Raw genomic sequence first — 19,369 nt, 5'->3', positions numbered from 1 at the left:
TCACTGGTTCTGAATCCGCCTGTGTATCAATCATTTGGGGAACCTTAAAAAAACAGACATCCCACGGTCCCATGTTAGATCTTTTGAATCAGAATGTCTGGAGGTGGTGCCCAAGAACTTGAATTTTTAACAAATTCTCTGAGTGATTTCTAACACAACTAGTCCATGGATCAGAATTTGGGAATCACTAACAATCTGAATCCTCTGTCTAGTCCAAAACATGTGCTCAATGTGTTGAAGCAAGAGGCAGGAGAGGAAGGTATAGTAGGGAGACCATGGCTGGTTGATGTCACAACATTTTTTAAAGTATTGAAAATTAAACTGTTGTTACTCTATATATTACATAGTTTATATAGTCTCCATAACATCAAGGTTCTTCATTCTAGTTATAGTTCAACATGAACAAGAGAAAACGAACTCACACATAATTACATGGAGAACATAGTTCAAAAAGCAGTTAATTGTATTTACATTTAAAAAACAGAGAAAAACCACGTAAATAAAACAAACCAATCTTTCCTCCTATTTCCTGCCAATGGAAGTTCCTTTCATCTATTTCTAACAGTTTTTAATATTCTCTGAACCACAATAAAATTTTATGTGATGGAGATTAGACAGGTTATGCTATTTGAAAGTTTGGCTGCAGAGTCTCTATTTCATGCCACTTCATTACATTTTGTTAAGGATTTCCCTCTTCATCAAAAGGGATTAGTTTTCTTCTCACTTCTTTGAATACTCTTCTTAGGTTGTTAGTGTGAACTAGGTTAATCTCTCTCTTTTTTAACATATAAAAGATGAACAGACAAAATGTTCGATTTATTTTATTTTTTAAATGGAACACTAAATTTAGTCTCAGAGTTCTCTGTTTGGTAAGTTTCCAGTTACAAGGTCTTGGCTTCCCTTGAGCACAGTTTGAAACAAAATAATGCAGTTTGTTCCTACGGCTGGAACATGCAGAGTGGAGTGCGCAGGCAAAGAGGCCCTGGCTCTAGTCCAGTATTTCAAACCTTCTTAAACTGCCACTCTCATCTAGGCTTCAAGGGCTGCAGATAAGCAAACAGGATTAGTTACTTCTAGCCCAGAAGAGCTAGGAAAGCTTTACACACATCATTTAGATACCCAACCCACTACACAGGCCGGGGTAGTCACGGCCAGGTGGAGTTCATCAGGAAAGAAGTAAAGATGAAGCTAAATCTGAAAAACTCCCTAGTCCACAAATTGGCCCTTCTTAGGTCACAAGACCAGGTGGTGATAAGATAGTGGATGCTGTCAGTGGAAGTGGATGGGACAGGATTGGAGCAAGGCTGGGAAGTTACCCATACCTTCACGCCAACACTGAAGTGTCTACCAAGGGTCAGATCTGAGGGTGCTGGGGGTGGGGTGGGTGGGGGAGAGACAGAAGTATCACCCCACTCTTCAGGCCACCGATGTCCAAGACCTGCCCAAAGCCCACATTCTCTGGGACTAACAGGAAGACACTGACAGGGAGAAGATATTAGGTTGTTTTTTTTTTCCTTCTCTACATGACGTACTATCAGAAAAGTAGTAATTCTTTTCACAGTTATGGGTACCACACAAATAATTAGGTGTGGAGGCTCAATTAACTAGGTAACAGTCTTGCCACTAAACTGTGCTTCCTTCCTAAGAACTTGTTTTAAAAAGCATCTGCTGAATAAAACAAATACACATTCCTTTGTAAAGTAAATATGCTTTGGTCATCATTTAACTGGATATTCTTAGTTTTCACAACTTCTTGCAGCACCCTTATGTCACAGAGGGAGCAATTAGGGCCAAGACACACAGGGGCTGAAAGGAACTGCAGTACACAAAACCTGAAGCCACAGTGAGTTGGGGGAGACATGCCCCAGAGACGCACCAAGGCTGGGCTCACAGCAGAGGAGCGGCACAGGTGGGGCTGGGAGAGTCTAACAACATGCAGACAGAGTGGACTGAATCTGAATGGTGCTCATGGAAATGGGGCTTTGGCCAATAGGGTCAGTATGCCAGTTAGAAATTCACATATTGGCCTTCTGCTTCCCTGGTGCCAGGCACATAGAAAATGCTCACTAAATCTGAAGTGAAAAGCTTAGGTGTGCATTCCAAGGCAATATCCAGACTGAAATTCTTTCTGTGATTTCAGATCCATGGTCAACAGAATCATACCAAAAATATTTCTCTGGGTGCAAGTGTCAAAGGGAACTCCTGATAAACGAGTTACCAAGGGGGCAGTATGAGATAGTAAGAAGGGGGTTGGCTTGGAGCCAAGAGAAGGGGGTTTTAATCCCATCTCCGCTGCTCATCTTAGACAAGGCACTTCAACTTTCCAACTGCCAATATTCTCTCTCATCTGAAAAAGGAAAATAAAACCAACTAGTTCTTAGGGTTCCTGCAAGAACAAATGAGAAAAAAAAAAAAAGATTAGCACAGTAACTGGCACATAGTAGGTGGCTCAAAAAGGTTAACTTAAGAGAATTTTTAAAGGGTGTGGGGGATAATTGGGGACCTGCCATATAAAATATAGAGCAAATCTAAAGAAGGGTGTCCTACATGCTTAATCTACAGATGCTGTCAATATGCCTTTGGTAGTCTTGGAGCTATTTACAGGCTACATAAGAAGCTTCCCTAAATACTACACAATCAGGATATACCTTTTACCCAAACCAGCCTTACCAGCTCCACCAGCCACATTATCCACCAGCTTTGACTCAGAGTATCTTTCTGGCTGTTTATGAGAACTTTCAGATTCCCTCAAGTGTGACAAATATTCTTAACAATGTGTCTCTGGTTCTTGTGACAGTTCCCACACAAGGATTCTGATGTTCGTTTGAGAGGTGGCACATGACAAACATAACCTGGTCCCCACAGCAAGCACTTTGAAGGGGCTAAGAGTCATTTGTACATGTAATTATTGGTTGTTTCTCCCTTTCCTGAAGCCAAAGGCTCCCTTCCCCTGACACTGCATCATAATGACCCACCTGCATATCTGTCTCTTCTATGACTAGGATGTGACCTTGGGCAAGTTAACCCATCTCTCTGAGTGGATGGGCCAGTCTGTAAAATGGGATAATACTGCTCTTCTAGGACTTCTGTTGCAATTAGATGATATTATCGTTATAAAGGTCTTATTTTAGACCTACTTGCTATCCAGAAGAGTTATCAAAAAAGCAATATGAGTTAAACTCAGATATGAAAATCTGTAAGAAAAATAGGGCCTTTGTGTTAGAAGAAATCTCACTGAAGTATTTACATTAGTGAACAAGATGTAGTTAAGCCTTCCCTATTTATCATTTATAAAGGAAAACGATCAATATACATTAACTGCACAAAAAGAACAAAAACTTAACATTTTTCTTATACAGAATATGACAACATTATTGACCGAGAAAGCCTGAAATGAATATTACCTGACTCTGGACTAAATATGGCTGGGTTTGTCTCTATTGACGCACAGTCATTTTTATGGAAGACGGCACTCTGGGGTGTTCAACAGCTTTTATCTTTCAGATTCTTGACGGCTCTGAGAAGCATTAAGCCTACCTCTTATCAAACAAAATTGAGAAAAATCTGGTTTGTCAAGGTATGACAGGCCACATCTGGATCTGTCAAGAGAGGGTCATCAGAAACTTCAGGCTAAAGTAGCCTTTGCGTTCTCCTTCATCAAGAAGATAATAAAAGGCCACTATTAAGGAAGTAAAAGACAACAATTCGAAAACTTTTAAATTCTGAAATTGAAGGGGTCCAGAGGCTTGGACAAAACTGACGTCTGCTCAGCTACTTATCCCCAGAGAAAGTACACATAACTGATCAGGATGAGGCTGATCCCATGTGAGGTATAAGGAGACCCCTCCCCTTCCCTAAAGAGATTTCTACCATCAATTAGTAAAACTCAGAACTCAGTTAAGAATCAACTGTTTGTTAAAAAAAATTTTTTTTGAGTCAAAGTAATGTGTTTATAGTCTGAAAAACAAAACAAAAACTGCTGAAGGCTTATACCACTGGCAAATAGCAGTCCATCTCATGATACTCCTTACCCTTAATTCAAAGTAATCCCATTCAACACAATATTTATCTCCTTATTTCTAAATAACTATTTCTTGATTTAAAATTTTAAACATTAGGGCTTCCCTGGTGGTGCAGTGGTTAAGAATCTGCCTGCCAATGCAGGGGACATGGGTTCAGGCCCTGGTCTGGGAATATCCCACATGCCGCGGAGCAACTAAGCCTGTGCGCCACAACTACTGAAGCCCACGCGCCTAGAGCCCGTGCTCCACAACAAGAGAAGCCACGGCAATGAGAAGTCTGTGCACCACAACAAAGACAAGCCCCCGCTTGCTGCCACTTGACAAAGCTGCGGGCAGCAATTAAGACCCAATGCAGCCAAAAATAAATAAATTTATTTAAAAAATGGTTTTTAAACATTAACATTTGACTTCCCATTACAGATGTTAATAATTTATCAAAAACATACACATACACCTTACGCCAGACTCTGTTCTAAGAGTTTTGCAAGTATTAATATCAACTCGTTTTATTTGACATGAGGTCACTGGTGACTGAACAAAAGCCGTTTCAGTGGAGGTGGGGGCTAAATCCTAACACAAGACAGAGGAGAGAATGAGAGGAGAGGAATTAGACAGGAAACAGAAATAACTCTCTTGAGGAATTTTATTCTAAAAGGAAGAAAACAAATAGGATAAAAGGAATGTGGTTAAGGATGTTTTGTTTTGAAGTTTGGGAGACGCTATACCGTGTTAGCAAGTGCCTAAGAATGTACCAGTAGAGAAGAAAAAATAATGATGCAGGAGAGAGGAGCTCAGTGCTGGAGGAATTTCCATACGGTAACAGGAAGGACGCTGAAGTGTTACTTTCTCTATGAGGCACCCCTTGTCCATCTATCTAAACTGCAATCCTGCCACCTCACCAGTCCCTATCCACTCTCCTCCTCTGCTTTACTGTACTCCTTGTACTAGAACTAGCTACTGTACCATATATTTAATTCACCTCATTTATTGAAGATCTACCCTACTAGAATGTAAGCTTCATATGAGGACAGGGATTTTTGCCTATTTTGTTCACTGTTGTATCACCAGTACCTATGAAAGTGCCACAGAAAATATTTGTTGAATGAAGTCAGGTGGACAAGCGGAGGGGCTGGCCTAGAAAGGATGGACAGTTCATCCACAATAGAGAAGGTGAGTGGAGGACTAGTGACGACAGGAGGTTGACAGGTGTGGTTGGGGGCTGGTGCCACTCTCTCCTGAGCGCTTCCATTAGATAAGGATAGAATTTCAGGTTAGAAATATTTTTCCCTTAGAAGTTTAGACACTGCTTCACTATCTTCTGGTTTCTACAACTGCCATTGCAAAATCTTGTGCAAGTTTGATTCTTAACCTTTGTACAAGAACTACTTTGTCTCTATCCCTGTATTGTAAAATTTCATGATAAAAGGGTTTGGTTGGGCTTCCCTGGTGGCGCAGTGGTTGACAGTCTGCCTGCCGATGCAGGGGACGTGGGTTCGTGACCCGGTCCGGGAGGATCCCACATGCCGTGAAGTGGCTGGGCCCGTGAGCCATGGCCGCTGGGCCTGTGCATCCAGAGCCTGTGCTCCACAACGGGAGAGGCCACAACAGTGAGAGGCCCGCGTACCGCAAAAAAAAAAAAAAAAAAAGTATGTAGATCATATAAGTGACATTTAAAGGAGAAAAACTTAACATGCCGAAACTCAGCACCTAGTTCAGGGTTGGCCAACTACAGCCCGAAGGCTAAGTCTGGTGTGCCTCCTCTTTTTGTAAATAAAGCTTCTTGGAACACAGTCACACTCACTAGTTTACTGACTGTAAACTACAAGGTCAGAGTCCAGTAGTTGCAATAATGACTGTATTTACTATTGGACCCTTTACAGAAAGGTTTGCTGATCCCTAACCTAGCTCAAGACAGAAAATAATACTTCTGATGTCCCACGTATGCCTCTTCCCAACCATACTCCTTTCACTCCCTTTGAGGAAACTACTACCTAAATTTTGTGTTAATCATTTCCCCCCTCCATATTTTGTATGTATCCCTAAATAATATACCATTTAGTTTTTCTTACTTGAATTTTATATTAATGAAATCATACTGTATATTCTTCTGTAGCTTGTTTCTTTTACTCAGAATTCTGTATTAGAGACCCCACCATGCTGATAGTGTAGTTCATCTTCACTGACACAGTATTCTACTGTATGACTATGCAACAATTTATGAGTTCTCTGTTGATGGTCATGTGGGCTCTTTCCAGGTTTAAAAAACAAAACCCAAAACAATGCTGCTATGAACATGCTTGCACATGTATCCCACTATACATGACCAAAAAGAGTGTGTAGGTATGTGTATGTACACACACACACACACACACACACACACACACAATTCCACCCAGGAGTGGAACTGCTGAGTGTTGGGCATATGCAAATACTTCTGTGCCACATACTCTTCAGAGAGTAGTACATGAAATTCTCCAATACATCGGCAATATAACACTTGGCTTTATCAGACATCTAATTTTTGCAAACCTAGTGTTTTAATTACTGTAGTTTTAATTTGCTTTTCTGTGATTACTAATGTGGTTGAGCATCTTTCCATATATTTATTAGCCATTTATGTTTCTTCTGTGAAATGCCTATTTGTGCTTTTTGCCAATGTTTCTATTAATAGATTTGTCTTCTGCTTTTTTTTTTTTACTGTAGTAGTTCTTTATATATTTCAGATATTAATTCTCTGTCAGTTTTATATATAGCAAATACCTCATCTCAGCTTGTGCCTTGTCTTTCCATTCTGTGAATGGTATTTTTTTTTTTTTTAGATGTTGGGGGTAGGAGTTTATTAATTAATTAATTAATTTTTGCTGTGTTGGGTCTTCGTTTCTGTGCGAGGGCTTTCTCTAGTTGTGGCAAGCAGGGGCCACTCTTCATCGTGGTGTGCGGGCCTCTCACTATCGCAGCCTCTCTTGTTGCGGAGCACAGGCTCCAGACACGCAGGCTCAGTAGTTGTGGCTCACGGGCCTAGTTGCTCTGCGGCATATGGGGTCCTCCCAGACCAGGGCTCGAACCCGTGTCCCCTGCATTAGCAGGCAGATTCTCAACCACTGTGCCACCAGGGAAGCCCCTGAATGGTATTTTTTAATGAACAAAATTCACAATTTTAATCTTTTCCTTTATACGATGCATATTTTGGATTATTTAACTGAATCCATTTCTACTCCAAGATCACAGATATTATTCTCCTATTTTGTCTTCAAAAGTTTTAAAATTTTGCCTTTGACATTTAAGTCCATGATCCATTTGAAATTCAGTTTTGCAAGTTGTGTAAGATATAAATTACCTCCCTTTTCTTCCCCAAGTGGATAATCAATTATTGAAAAGTCCATCCGTTCCCCCAGATTTTACAATGCCACCTCTGTTGTATATGAAGAACCCACACACGGTCCTCTTTTGCAATCTCTATTCCGTTCCATCAGTCCATTTGTGTATCCCTATGCCGTTACTAGCATCTTAGTTACTAGAGGTCTATAAAAATCTTGATGTCTGGTAAAGCAAACTTTATCACCCATTCTTTTTCTTCAAGTATATCTTGGCTCTCCCTTTGGCTTTCCATATTAATTCTAGAATCAGGTTGTCAAGTATTATGTAAAATCCTATTGGGATTTTGAATGAAATTGTATGCAATCTATAATATACATCATTTATACCTTTAATATAATGAGTCTTCCTATTCATGAACATGGTCATGCTTTTTCTCTATTGAAAATTCATATTGAACATTTGAATTTTCCCTTTCAATATGTTAATGTGGTGAGCTATAGTAACTGGTTTTCTAGTATTATCAGCCTTACATTTCTGGAATAAAGTCAACTCAGTTATTATGAATTATATTTTTTATGCATTTGCTACTGTTTTGTTTAAGATTTCTACAACTATGTTACTGAGTGAGACTGGCTGATAACTTTTCTTTCTTGTAGTGTCTCTTCGTGTAGTTGAATGTCAAAATTATACAAGTGTCACAAGAAAAGCTCAGGGGGTGTTCCTTCTTTTTTCTAGACTCTTAAGGAGTTTGTCTAAGATTGAAATTACCTGTTCCTTGAGATATTTGATAAAACATACCTGTAAAACCATCCGGGCTGAGTGTTTTGGAAAAAAAATGTATATATTGATCCAATTTTTATAAATTAAATGACCTATTCAATTTTTATATTTCTTCTTAATTCAATTTTGGTGAATTATATTATTCTGTTCATTTCACCTTAGTTTTTGAATGTTGGCATAACATTGATAACAGCATTTTCTTAATATCTAAGATTTCTGCTGCATCTGTTCTTTGTGCTTGTTGATTTACTCCTTTATTTCATTTTAGTTTTGGGAAGGAGCAGAAATAACTTTGTGTGTTTAATCCCCTACATTTATCTAAACAAAATCACACAGAAGATACATTCTTCCTTATCTATAATATGGAGAAATAACAGAACCTACTACAAACTGCTGTAGTGACAATTAAATGAGTTAATAGATGAAGAGGGCTTAGCACAGTGCCTGGCACATATTAAAGCCTCAAAAACACCATGGGAATTCAATTCCACTGTTATGATGTCCTACTTTTGTTCTACTTAAGTTTAATTCTTCAAAGCAACAGTAACTGGTTACGGACTAGACCCTTTCAAATGTACTCTTAATCTATTCCAGCCTCATAAACAGGCAATGATAAATCTGGTTGGCAATATTCTCATTCTGAACCTCAGTCTGGGTGTTCAGGCCCTGAGATTACGAACTACACTTACGAGTTTAAAACCAAATGCAAAACAAAGCAAGAGGTCTATTATGAGCTGTTTTTCCCTTGAGGGCAAGGGCCATGCTTTTATCACCTACTATGCATTCGTTGTAAGCCTAGCACCTAGCAGGCAATTAAAAAATTGTGCATTCTTGACAAGCAAACAATACCAAAAAAATAAAATAATAAAATTACAATGAAAACCATAAAGAAAACTCTAATGGTCTCACTAAGTTTGCATTATTAGGTGCCTTGAATTCATAGGTAAACACATAGGTAAATCATAGGCCTATGATTCTATCCATAGGAACTTCAATAGGGAAATTCCCACCATAAGAAGGTCTTTCTACCCTCTCAAACAGTCAACTTCTCCTAGTCAATATCTTTATGTAAGTTTTACCTCAAAAAGAAAAAAAAAATACTGTAAACAGATATTGAACTTTAGTTAATAACAAGCATATGCAATTATTGGGGGGAAGCATAGTGATGTCTGTGATTACTTTGAAATGCATCAAAAAATAAGATGGCTTGATGGATGGTATGAGGGATGGATAGATGGATAAAGATGTGCCAAAGCAAGCATAGAAATATGTTAATGGCAGAATCTAGATGGAATTACTTGGATGTTCACTGCAAACTGATTTCAATTTTCTGTGTTTGAGAATTTTCATAATAGATACTGGGAAAAATATAAACTCCTATACTTAGCAAGTTAAAAAAGCTAACATAAAAAGAATATGAAAAGTATTTATATTATATAGTAAAAGTTTTTACAATATAAAAAGAGCTCATCCCACTTTATTTTTTTAAAATCAAGAGCCCTATAAGATAAATGAGAAAAGATATTAACAAAATGCAAATGGGGGGAAAAAAAACACATGGAAAATGTTCAGTTACCTCTAACCAAAGAAATTAAAAATAAAGCAAACCTGCAATACCATTTTATGCCTATTTTATTAGGTAAATTAAAGCACATGTTCACAAGCACATACATAATTCTGGCAAGGCTGCAGTGCAAATGGTACACTAATGCACAGCTGGCAGCATCCACTATAAAAAAGCATAGCCTGTTTGGGAAGCAATTTGGCATCCACAAGTCATAGCACTTATTCAGTCATTTGACCCAGTGGTCCCAATGCTTAGAATACAAACTGTATCAGTCAAATGCAGCCAAAAGATGTTCACTGTAGTGTTACCTACTAAAGGATTAAACTACAAACTACCTAAATGGCCATGAAGAGAAAAACGATTTAGCAAGTGATGACACATCAGTATAATGGAATATAATACAGACATATAAAAAATGACAATAATGGAAGAGTGTGGAAATATGTAAAGTGTTCATAACACACGATCAAATGGGAAACTATTTATAATTGATTGTGAAACTACAAGAATAAATGAAATGTACATTGACACTGTGACGGAACATGAATAATTAATGAAAATGACATGTTACTACCTGAGGGGATTGTGGCTGATTTCTTTTTCTAAACTTTTCTTTAATCTTTCCGATACATCTTTCAATTAAAATAAAATTCAAAAGCCCGCCTCGACTGTCTACTCACAGTGCTGAGCTTGCTGCAGATGATGAGGATCCGGCGCTCGCAGAGCATGCTTGCGTACAGATGCAGCATGTTGTTTACATCCACAGCCACAAAATACTCTGTCAGATTTCTCTAGGAGAAAGAAGAAGGGAGGCTTGGGGATTACTTTGTTTGTTCTTATTACAAACGGTATCTAACAGAAGCACGAGAAACAGAAAATAATCAGAAAGTATACTCCCCTCATCCCCAGTCCTATGCTTTCTCCCTGGGAGACCAAATCTCACTCACATGTAAATCATGAAATGTAAAGTTGGAAGAAACCTTAGAGATGAAGGAGTCTGAGCAATCACACCTCTGGGTGGTGATTACAGTTTGCAATGTGAAGTCACATGCAAGCACTGTGCTTGCTCTTCACGTCAGCTCCGAAAGGTGAGCAGGACAAGAAGTCTGCAATCTTAAAAACGAGGAAACCAAGGCAAGAGAGAGATGCCGAGATCAAAAAACCCAATGAGCAGTGAAGATGAGACCGCAGCTCATATCCTCTGACCCTGGGTCCTAGAACTTTCCCAATGCACTGTGCCATACGTCTAAGCAAAAGAAAGTACCCAGGGACCAAAATGCTTCTGGCACAGAGTCTGTTTCTGTCCAACAGGCCCCACCTGCAAAGGCCAGGCATGCTCCTCTCCTGTCATCACTGCTGGGGTCCCCTCCTCCACAGTTTACACTCTCTAAAATGCCTCGGCTGGAAGTAAAGCAATTTCCGATATCTACAATTTCCAGGTATTTCACTCAAAAGGGGTAAAAAACCATCGAAGACAAGCAGTAGCAAGTTGTGACAAAGCAGTGTTTTAGACTAGCTTTTGTGTGTAGCCTGGGCTTCATTCCTTTTATTAGTACTGTAGATTGGTACTCTTCAGATTTCAGAAAAAATGTAATGTGTTTCATTTCTGCAACCTTTTCTATACCCATCTGACTTTAATAATACACATGAATATGCTAATTTCTTCAATGTTACAGGTTTTCAATGCCATACAATATAATCCTCTGAAAATGAAGGGGGTTGGAGAGGGAAGGAACGCTATTGCCAGGGGTTGCAGTTTATAATGATGAAAGATCCATAACCCATAAATTCAAGTAAACCAGGTGGATTTCATATGCAAAATAGCATAAAGTGCTTTTCGACAATATTATGGGTTGGGAATAAGAATGGGCACTTATGATTTATTATTGTTTGATTTGAGTACCAGGTTAACTATCGACCTTTATAAATGAAGCATGAGTGAATTAATAGGTCTGCATACTGACTACCTACCAAGTCCCAGGCACTGGACCAGGTACTCTTAAACATGTAATTTTAAGCAATCTTCACAAAAATCCAATGAGGTATTATTCTTTCCAACATATAGGTAAACTAAGTCTGGGAGAGATTCAGTAACTGGTACAGTCAGATTTTGGACACAGACGCAACACCATAGCCCTATACTTTCCCTTACATTACATTCTCCCTCTTAAATACTTTTAAATATCTACAATATATGAGGCTTTACATATATTATTTCACTCATCTTGAAGCCACTCCTTGAACAAACATTATCATCTCTATATACAGATAAGACAACAGAGGCACAGAGAAGTAACTTGACCAAGGTCATATAGTAAGCGGATAAGGCATTGTTCAGTCTTGGGTAGGTTTGTCTTTAAACCTGTGTTTTTTGTTTTTTGTTTTCTTTTTTTTAACCACCACTAAAAATAGTAGATAAAACTTGTATTTGGAAAGAACATGCAGGATCAAAGTATGGCAAAAGAAAAAGTGTTTCTGTTAAAAATTGTTATTCCATTTATTGAGTAATCCTTGTGGGCCAGAAAATAGGTACTTTACCTGCGTTCTCTCTAATCTTCTCAACAACCCTGAGGAAGGCATTATCATCTCCATTTTATAGATGGGAAAACTGAGGCTCGGGAAGGTTAAACAGTCTTCCAAAGGTCACCCAGCTGGAAGGGGCCAAGTTTCAAAACCAGGTTTCCTGAACCCCAAGCTCTTGCTCTAACCACCACACAAGCTTGAAAAACAAAACTGAGCAAGCAAACAAGAAAGGTAGTATAAATTAGTCAACAAGTATACCTCTGGCCCAGTGGACTGAGGAGTGCTGAGCTAATGAAGTTAGGGTGGGGTTTGTTCTGAAGACAGTGACATGGCAGAGTTATTCTCGCAAACAAAAATACAAGGCCCTCAGCTGAGCATTTCAGTAAAATGCTTAACTGCTGATGAATTACATGAATTTTTCTTTTAGGAGAGGATGGAAGTAAAAAGAAAATAGAAATGAGGAGCTTAAAGAAGGCCAGAAAGCCCATTAGCACTTTTGACAGATCCAAAGATAACTCTGAAGCCACCAAAACGTGGCCTCAAGAGTCTGCCAAGAAGCTTCACGCTGGGTAGAAATATGTTACACAGCTTGCCGTCCAAATAGGGAGACACAGCGTCAGAGACAAATCCTGCGCCTTATTTTGGTGGGAGAAAAAAAAATCACAAGGATACTTTAGTGGATGGGGAAGGGAACATTTCTGAAATAAAAACACCACTTGGTTGAGGCATAACCCCCAGGCCAACCAGGTTCTGAAGGATTCAGGTGCTTGGTCCAAAAACTCTACACAGGTATGTTAAAAATATGTAACATTTAACCAAATTCTCTCTAAACTGTCATGTACTTTTTTTGGTATTTCTCATCCCATCTGTGCTGATTACCAAGATATTTGTGTCTAAACAGAAGCTGTCTTTCTTATCTGCTTCCTCCCTGCCTCTTTCCTTCTGGGACGCCACCCGCCTAGGCAGTGGGAGTGGGTGGGAATGGACTGGGAACCTCGATCAGCCATAGGAGCACCTGTGGGGCAGAACGGACCTTGGGAACACCTCGGGGGAGCCCTTGCCGCTCCCATCAAGCCTTACCTCAGAAGAAAACCCCTCAGAGAGAGGGGCCTCCTTCCCCCTAGCTTAAGAATCCGGTGGCTTAAGCTACAACCACCCTCAATTTCTCAGACCTGCCACGCTTTTCACACCCGCAGGCCTTTACTTCCTCTGTTTCCTCTGCCTAGAAGGCTCTTCTCTTCCTTGAGGATACCCATTTACTTTTCATGACTCAGCTCAAATGTCACCTTCTCCTGAAAGTCTTCCTCAACTCCTCATTTGTCAAGCTGCCCTTTGTGCTTCCATGACAATCTGTCTCTATCTTATAATCACTCAGTTACAAGCATGTTTTTGCCACCAGACTGAGATCCCTTTGGGTAAAATGATGTATCCCATCATCTTAGCAGTTTGATGAAAGAGAATCAATGAGTGGAGAAAGCAACTGACTGAAGACTACTGCTCATTAGCTCAGGCGTTAGCAGGGTGGTATAAGAGAAACACAAGGGCCTCAAAGGGGGACAACGTGGTATGTTAGGAAGAATGGACCACTTGACTTCAGAAAACCTGGGTCTGAGTTGGATGAAGTGATCAATTACTTAGTAATGATGAAGGGCCCACAGGAAAAGAACTGACATTGGAGACTCACAAAGTCAGGTAAGGTAGCTGGAGGAGGGGGAGCTTTTAAAGGTATCAGTGGCTACATTCATTTTTGTTTGTTTGTGTTTGTTTATTTATTTATTTGGTTGTGTTGGGTCTTAGTTGCAGCAAGTGGGCTCCTTAGTTGCACCATTCAAATTCTCAGTTGTGGCATGCATATGGGATCTAGTTCCTGGACCAGGGACTGAACTCAGGCCCCCTGCATTGGGAGTGCGGAGTCTTAACCACTGCGCCACCAGGGAAGTCCCTACATTCATTTAAAATGTAAAGAAATAGGTGGTTTGTTCTTCAGGTAACTGGGGCAGGGGGGCAGGGAGAACTGTGCACAGAGGCAGGTGTACATTTCACAGCCAGGTCAATCATATTTCTCAGATAGGCAAGAACACAGTATAGGGAACGAAGAGTAAGAAGAGAAGGCTTCCATGGCAAGTTGTCCTAAGTTAAGACTGTAGCCAGAACACACTGTGAGCTTATATTTATAAAAAACACAGGTACGCCACTTTCTCCCAGCACTTGGCTTCAGTGGAACTAAGTCTTCAATCTTCCATTTCTGTCTCCTATAATCAGCCAGTCAACAAACACCTGTTTGACTCCTACTAAGTGCTTAGTACCACCCTGGGAGCTAGGCGTGCAGAGATTAACTAAACATGATCCCCATTTTCTAGGAGCAATGTTAGACCCAGAAACCTCACATGCCAAGAACTGTGATCCAGGCTAGACATGTGCCAGGGCTGGCTGAGAAGGGAAGATTCAACTCTGCCAGATGGATATGGAGGGAAGGCTGGGGAGGACTTGACAGAGGAGAAGATACTTCTCTGGGCCTCCCAACAGGGGGTTCACTTAGGGGACAGGGGGAGAAGCGTGTTACAGCCAGAGGCAAGGGGGAGAGAGCAGCTCTATGCAGGTCAGTGGAGTGAAGGGCAGGGTGCAGGGCAGGGAGCGTGCTGGGGTTCAGATCCTGTGGGAGCCTAGACTTAATAATAACAGGGAGGTAACAGGGAGCTGCTGAAGAATCGGGATGGTCCTATCTGTGTTGCAGAAAGATCTTCCTAGAGGTCCTGTAGAGGATGCACAAGAGGAGGCAAGCAGGGGGCAGGGCAAGCAGCTAACAGGCTACTGCCACATTCAGGGAAAGAATGATTACAAGCTATTCAGATAAAAGCTTTGAATATGAATGTCACAGATCTCTGTAAAGTGGAATCACAGGACTTGACAGTGGATCAGACTTTGAAAGGGGGCAGGAAGGATCTGGGACAAGGCCCAGACTTCCAGGTTCCTGTGCTCCACATCTGTCCACTTGCCCAACCAGTTTTTTTTAAAAAGGAGAGTCCAGTCTTTTAATGAAGGATCAATCCTCCTTCTAAAGAACCATCAATCCTGTCAAACATGGTATTGCTGTCCACCTAGTCTTAGGCCCAGTGTCCTGGGTTATAATGCCATCATGGTTAAGCCTAAATAACCACCCCCTTTATTCCCTGACAATTACTCCTCCATGTGACTCACCTGCTAAAAAGGAAAACCTTGCTTAGACGGACTACTTCCCAGTGTCCATGCTCAAAAGGGCTCAGTTTTCTCAGTGCTAGTAAGTTTTTAGGCTTAAGGAAGAACATTCCTTTTCTATTCATGGAGTTCTAAGTATATTTTCAGTTACATACAGTTATGTGCCTCTGAGCATCCTCCTATATGCCTAGTAATTATTATTTGGGCCCACTCTGTAGGGCTAGGTAGCAGGGACACAAAGCTGACCACTTCCCAGGCCGAACAGGGCTCAAGTCCGAGGAAGGTCTCTGGTTAACAGAGAAAGAGCAGCCCGGAAGTTGAGCTTCAGAAGAGGCACGTACAAGGCTCTCCAGGCTTTTCATTTCCACAAAGCAACAGCGTGGAAGAACACTTCCAGCTCTAACTCTCTGTGGCTCTAAATCCAGACAAAGAAGAAAGGAAGACACTTGGCAAAACCCCATTTCCCCCAGGAGAAGCCCCATAATGGCTGCTCCCTTCTAGTTGTCCCTGCTGGCTCCTGCACTGATCCAGGTGGCTGGGGACTTCAGGCTCACTGCGATCCACGCCCCGGGTGAGGAAGCAGGTGGGGGTGGGGGTGGTGATGGGAGGTGGAATGGGCCTCGGATGGGAGGGGATACAGTGGGGCTCAGAGAAAAAGGGTCTTAGGTTCAGTACCTTAGGGGAATGAGATAATCCCCAAACTAAAGAACTGACTCTAAGCTGGGTACTCCTTGGAGCCTTCGAAACAGATGCTAGTCCGCCCCACGGTCTGTCATTTTATTAGTCTTTGTCACTCTCAGCTTTATACACAGTATAGATGATAAAGACTTACTGTACTGTGTCTGGAGGAGGTTTCTAAGGCAAGAGGCTGGTTTTGTCCATGGGCCTTATTTCCTGAAATAACTCTTGCTCAGATTATTTTACCATAATGTAAACCTTTAAAATCCTCAATTAATTTTTTTAAATAAGAATTTAAGTCATTTTAGTTGTGTAGGATTCTTAAAAAGGAATTATAAATTTGGATTCTAAAATAATCTGTTTGAGAGAGAATCCCACAAACTCACATAAGCAATCAAATCAGAGAAGTATCTTATAGGAAATAAAGCAGAGTTTACCCGGAGGTCAACTTTTATCCCTCTGTATGAATGGAAAAACGATTAGAATAAACAATTACCTGACAACTCTTAACAGCAACAATGGAATTCTCTATAATCTCAGTACTTGAAAATAGGTCTTCTACTACCACTTCAACTTTGTTTATTTTTGAAAGTCATGATGAGTTCATAAATCTTTTCTATATCATGGTGCATCTTTTGACAAAGTGGAGTCTGGGCAATGTTATATGTAACTGTCCATTCTAAATGCTTTCCTTGCATCATTAACCACTTGGTATGACACAGGCCAGATAATTAAGACAGGTTTGTTTAATATTCTAAAAGAAGGTCTATATGATTATCCATTAATCAAAAGTAAACTTCAAACCCTGGCCACTAAAAAAAATTCCTTATAGAGCCAGTTTACAATGTAATTATGAATACATATCTGTTCATGATCTGTGACTTTTTTTAAAATGCAGGTCAACTGTTTACATTTATAAAGATTTATGCTCATTTAATTATTGCCTGTATAAAATTCACTCCTACATGTGTTATCTTGATAGACAGAAAAAACCCTGAAGAGCAGTTACATAGTGATAGTTTTTCAGTGAAAAAGAAGAAAATATTTTTACACAGAAATTGTAGAAATAATGAGAATTAAGTTCAACAGGGATCTGAAAGTGGAAAGACTTAATTTTCTCCATTTGCTTTTCATTAACATCTGCAGACTCACTGGCCCAAAAGCCAAGTGAGAGGAACTGCTATTTTTCCTTCTCCTGAGAGTGACTGCACTGCTAATTCATTCATTCAATCATTCAGTCATTCCATAAATACATACTGAACATCTACTCTGTTCTAGGTACAGTGCTAATTACGGAGATGCAGTGATGAAAAAATCTGATCCCTATCCTTATGGAAGGAGAACTGGTAAAAACAGTCACACAATTAATTATATAATTTACACTTAGGATGAGTGATTTCTTAGGAAGGTACTGGGAGCCAAGGAGCAGAGGCCCAGGGCCCAGCAGCGTCTCGGTGATGGAATCAGACTGACCTGAGTGTGACTGCTGGTTTAGCATTTACTGGCTGGGTGGCTAGGGGTAAGTGACTTCATGTCTCTGGGCTCTATCTCCTCTTCAGAGCAGGGATAACAACCATACTGTAAGGCTGCTGTGAAGATTTCATGATATAACAAACAGTACCTGATCTGATCCACAGTGGGTGTTCAGTCAATACAACCTCCTTTCTCTCTCTCGCATTAACCCTTCTCTGAAGCTGTCCAGAAGAATATAATTATCTGCTGACAGAATCAAGTTCCATATCCCAAAGTCCTTTTACCCTTTTCTTTGCTTATTCTGTTAGTTCAGAAGTCCCTAAGAGGAGATAATCAATAAATGTGTACACAACACCTCCCACATGACAGGCACTAGAGTCCTGGACTCTATTTCTTGTACCATTTCCAGTCAATGGTGGCTGCTAAGAGACATTTGTGGCCAAACATACCCTCCATGAAAAGTGTTGCTCTTCACAACCAAAAAGGTCAGCAAAACCCAAAAAAGAGAAGCTCAAGAAGTAATGCTCCCTAGCCCTTGGTCACAACTCAAGAGAGGTTAAGACTAGAATTTTAGGGAAGCTGAAGGACAAAGGGAAAGAAAGGACCATCAAAAGCAGTATCTCTGTTGCACCAGGCATTGAACTTGGAACTTCACATGTAATAGTTCACTTGTTCCTCCCACTTTCCTTTATTAGATAAGGAGGCTTGAGAATATAAGTAAGTATCCCAAGGTCCCAGAGTGGTGGAGCCCAGTGTCTGGCTGTCTCCAAAACTCATGTTCTTTCCACTACAGCAGACTATATCATATTAACGACCCCTTCGTTATTGCTTGTTTCAATTTGCAATGCAGCAATTTAGTCATTTTAAATTAATCCTTGAAAAACTGCCAAGAGATTAAAATGCAAATTTCAACATGGCTAGAGCTCAATAGTGATTCTATGTCAAAATTCACACAAATTGGTCCTACAAAAGTTCAGATTCTCCTTAGAGGAAAAGCTTTCCTGCTTCGTTTCATACTTGAAATAGGAAAAATCATTTCTTTTCCTTTTTCCATTCCTCATGAATATCAAAAGTCAACTGTAGGGAGGCAGGGGGATATAATGGAAACAAAATGTTTTGGTGCCTTACAAACCTGGGTCACTGCACCCCATTTGGAAGCAGACCTTGTGCTATAACCTCAGGCCTGTGAGCCCTGGGTCCCCACATGTAAAATGAGGCTCACATCTACCTCTCACAGAATAGCTGTAAGGATTTAAATGGAACCATGTATGTTAGGAGTCTGGCAGATTGGTTTTATTATTCTCACTTAGAAACAAACAAGGCCAGCCTTTTACTGGTCTGCAAAGGAAGATTCAGGGGACAATGGGTCATACACAGGGAATTGGTTCATTAGTGGCAAAACCAGCAGAGGGAATGAAAATTTTTTTTAAATGGCGGGGGCAGGGGAGGTAGCGTACAGTGCAAACAGGAATTGGAGGTGGGGTTATGCAGAAGAGAAATTTTTTTTTTCCTACACTATTTCTAATCTCAGTAATTGTGGTTCTGAAAATTGAGAAACTGTCAGGACTTTCAGGTACCTTAAAGTTCTTGAGTAATTCTCAGTCCTTAAAATTAAAAAATAGAAAGATGAACTTAACCTAGGCAATAATTGTTATTATAACATTAATATAATAGCAAAACATTAGAGACAATCTAAATGTCTGTTAGTAGGTGAAACATAGTTAAAATATGTGGGTATTTCCAGTAAAATATGGTGGATTAAACACATGTATTTGCCTTTTCTCTCTCCTGATACCATGCAAACCTCACCACC

The 19,369-nt window shown here is 40.2% G+C and overlaps 1 protein-coding gene across 4 annotated transcripts in view; it reads right to left on the bottom strand.

The window, feature by feature from the left end:
• Positions 1–19,369, bottom strand: part of DENND1A (DENN domain containing 1A) — a 543,444-nt gene that overhangs the window by 229,996 nt on the left and 294,079 nt on the right. For all 4 annotated transcript variants that reach the window (XM_060100633.1, XM_060100635.1, XM_060100634.1 and 1 more), the window contains exon 9: positions 10,368–10,478. In XM_060100633.1, coding sequence (XP_059956616.1) covers positions 10,368–10,478 — 111 coding nt within the window. The remainder of the gene's footprint in view (positions 1–10,367; positions 10,479–19,369) is intronic.

Source organism: Mesoplodon densirostris, chromosome 6, assembly GCF_025265405.1.
Source record: "Mesoplodon densirostris isolate mMesDen1 chromosome 6, mMesDen1 primary haplotype, whole genome shotgun sequence".
NCBI lineage: Eukaryota > Metazoa > Chordata > Mammalia > Artiodactyla > Ziphiidae > Mesoplodon > Mesoplodon densirostris.
This window is presented reverse-complemented; position numbering and strand designations above follow the sequence as displayed.